This window comes from Lygodium microphyllum, unplaced genomic scaffold, assembly GCF_053477565.2.
Source record: "Lygodium microphyllum isolate KBCC unplaced genomic scaffold, Lygodium_microphyllum_v1.1.10 scaffold_204, whole genome shotgun sequence".
Lineage (NCBI taxonomy): Eukaryota > Viridiplantae > Streptophyta > Polypodiopsida > Schizaeales > Lygodiaceae > Lygodium > Lygodium microphyllum.
Genome location: NW_028229687.1, coordinates 64,761 through 67,253, shown reverse-complemented (window position 1 = coordinate 67,253; position 2,493 = coordinate 64,761). Strand labels below are relative to the sequence as shown.

The following is a 2,493-nucleotide window of genomic DNA, read 5'->3' as shown; positions in this document are numbered from 1 at the left end:
GGCCATGTGACAAAAGCACGCGGACAAGCGCCAAGCCATTACGTAGGCAACAAGTGGCAAAGATCTAGGGGACAAGGAGCAAGTGTCGATGGTAGAGGGCAAATGTGTCCTAAGGTTCCTTAAACTTTGGATGAGAAAAGGGTATCAAATTCCATGGGTGGGCAATAAGGATATTCTATGGCCGCCACAAGGCACCGTCTCCTTTCGGTGTCGGCCACTATGCAAGGGCTTCTTTACCATTCATGTGTTTCGGCTTTCTTCTTTTGTGTCATTGTATATGGTTTTTTTTCTCTCTCTCTCTCTCTCTCTCTCTCTCTCTCTCTCTCGCTCGCGCGCGCGCGCGCTCGATCGATCGAACGATATTCATCGTTTGATCAGCTGATCAGTGTGAATAGTGTGAATGGGGTGAGTTCCATGTCTGAAGGAGACATTGCTTTGGAGGACGCTTGTGATACAATTGGAGATGGCGTCATCGTCGAGAGCAATATGCAGCCAGAAACTGATGAGAGGGAAGATGATACAAGAGATCCCAACAGTGTTGTGGCAAAGCTGGAGGCCCATGATGTCAGGAATGAAAGAGGAGGAGGATCAGGAGGAGAAGAAGGAGGAGAACGAGAAGAAGAAAGCGAAAAAGGCGGAGAACCAGAGGGTGGTAATGACAGTGATAATAACGCCGACGATGATATTAACTCAGATATGATCAGTAGAGGGAATGAGGGCATGGAAGAAGAAGAAGAAGAAGAAGAAGGAGTAATAGAAGATAACGATCTATCGGCCAACAAAGAGGCAAGTGCAGAGTCCTCAACTGAGCCGCTGTGCGAACGGGCGATTAAGTTGTTCGGCGTACATGTGGCCAGGCCACCCGAGAGCCGGCTGGAAGGGGGCCACGATGAGAGCACCACGACAGGGGGCCAGAGGCGGTCGTTCGCATGCCACTTCTGCAAGCGCGCCTTCCCGACGTCGCAGGCCCTGGGCGGCCACCAGAACGCCCACAAGAGGGAGCGCCTGCGGGCCAAGCACTCCGCCATGGCCAAGCACGTCCCGGCCCATATGGCGGCCGGGTCAGCCCACCGCCGAGCTGCCCTGGCTGCCCACCGTCACCACATGGCCGCCGCTGCTACCCGCCCTTCCTTCCCTCGCCCTCGCCCTTTCCTGCACACCCACCATCATTCCCCCTCCATGACCGCCCATAATAATATTATTCACTCCCAGTATTCTTGGCCTCATAATTCCTATTCAGTTAATATACCACCTCCCCGCAACCCTTCTTCCTGGCTCTTCCTCTCCCAATACCCTTCCTCTTCCCAGATCTCTCTCTCCCATACCACCACCGCCACCCCTCCTTTTCATCAAGTCCATCATCATTGTCAACCCTCGCACCAGAGGCCCGCTTCTCCCCCTGCAGCTCCTCCACTTGACCTCACTCTGTCTCTTGGTTGTCCACCCCACTCTATTGGCTGATCAACAGCCGGGACAACCCCCAAATACACACACACACACACACACACACTCTCTCTCTCTCTCTCTCTCTCTCTCTCTCTCTCTCTCTCTCCCGTCCACCCTACTCTAAATCGGTTGAGCAGCACCCTCAATTCATGATCTCACTCTTTGTTGTCCATATCCCTCTCTATATTATTGGTTGAGCAACTCCCTCAATTCATGATCTCACTCTTGGTTGTGCACTCCACTTGGTTGAGTCGCTCCTCACATTCATGATCTCATCCTTGGTCTCGGTAGTCCATCCCATTCTATTGGTTGGGCAACTCCCCAAGTTGATCTCGCTTGTGGTCTTGGTTGTCCACCCCACTCTATTGCTTGAGCAAAATTGTGGGGATATACATTATCAACTCGCTTGACAAGCATCATTTCAGTAGACCACATTGGAGGCCATCATAGAGACATAACACGGATGACTAATTTTCTCATCATCATTAGCATAATTACATTATGAATTTGTTGAATATTACCACCATGGTAATAGACCATTCATGGTCTTTTGTATAATAGTACCTTGCACATTCAGTATTTCTATATCCACAATCATTATTGGCAATGGATAGTATTCTTTGCCAAACAGTTTGATATTTTGTAACTTATCAAATTTCTAGTCATTTGGTGCAGTAGTTCAATATGTACAGGATTTATTAGTTACAATCTTTCACATGCATCTCATATGTTGCACCTCAACCATGATTCTACTTGATTTTACTTAGCATAATAAAAATTATTGTTTGTAAATGCTCTATACTAGGACTGACCAAGTATGCTCAATTATAGAGTTGCTAATAAGAGTCCATGCTACAACCATTGTGAAGAGGGTCACCATCTTTGACAAACATTGGAAGGAGTAAAGTGACATGAAGCTCAATATCAAGCTAGTGCAGCAAAGTTTAGGAAGGGGCTAAGTTGTTTGTGCTAATGAAGGGTTTGGCATGAGGCATGGTAATCAATTATAGCAGTTGTGTTGCCACCATCTTGCAAGGATTCATCAAT

General features: G+C 48.1%; 1 protein-coding gene across 1 annotated transcript; it reads left to right on the top strand.

Moving 5' to 3' along the window:
• Positions 1-209: 209 nt before the first annotated feature.
• Positions 210-2,131, top strand: LOC148008301 (uncharacterized). Its single transcript, XM_087674330.1, has one exon. The coding sequence runs from the start codon at positions 220-222 to the stop codon at positions 1,459-1,461; it is 1,242 nt and encodes a 413-aa protein (XP_087530456.1). The 5' UTR covers positions 210-219; the 3' UTR covers positions 1,462-2,131.
• The last annotated feature ends 362 nt before the right edge of the window (positions 2,132-2,493 follow it).

Excerpts from the sequence above, each read along its gene's own strand:
- LOC148008301 (XM_087674330.1), top strand. The coding sequence starts at position 220 with ATGCAAGGGCTTCTTTACCATTCATGTGTTTCGGCTTTCTTCTTTTGT.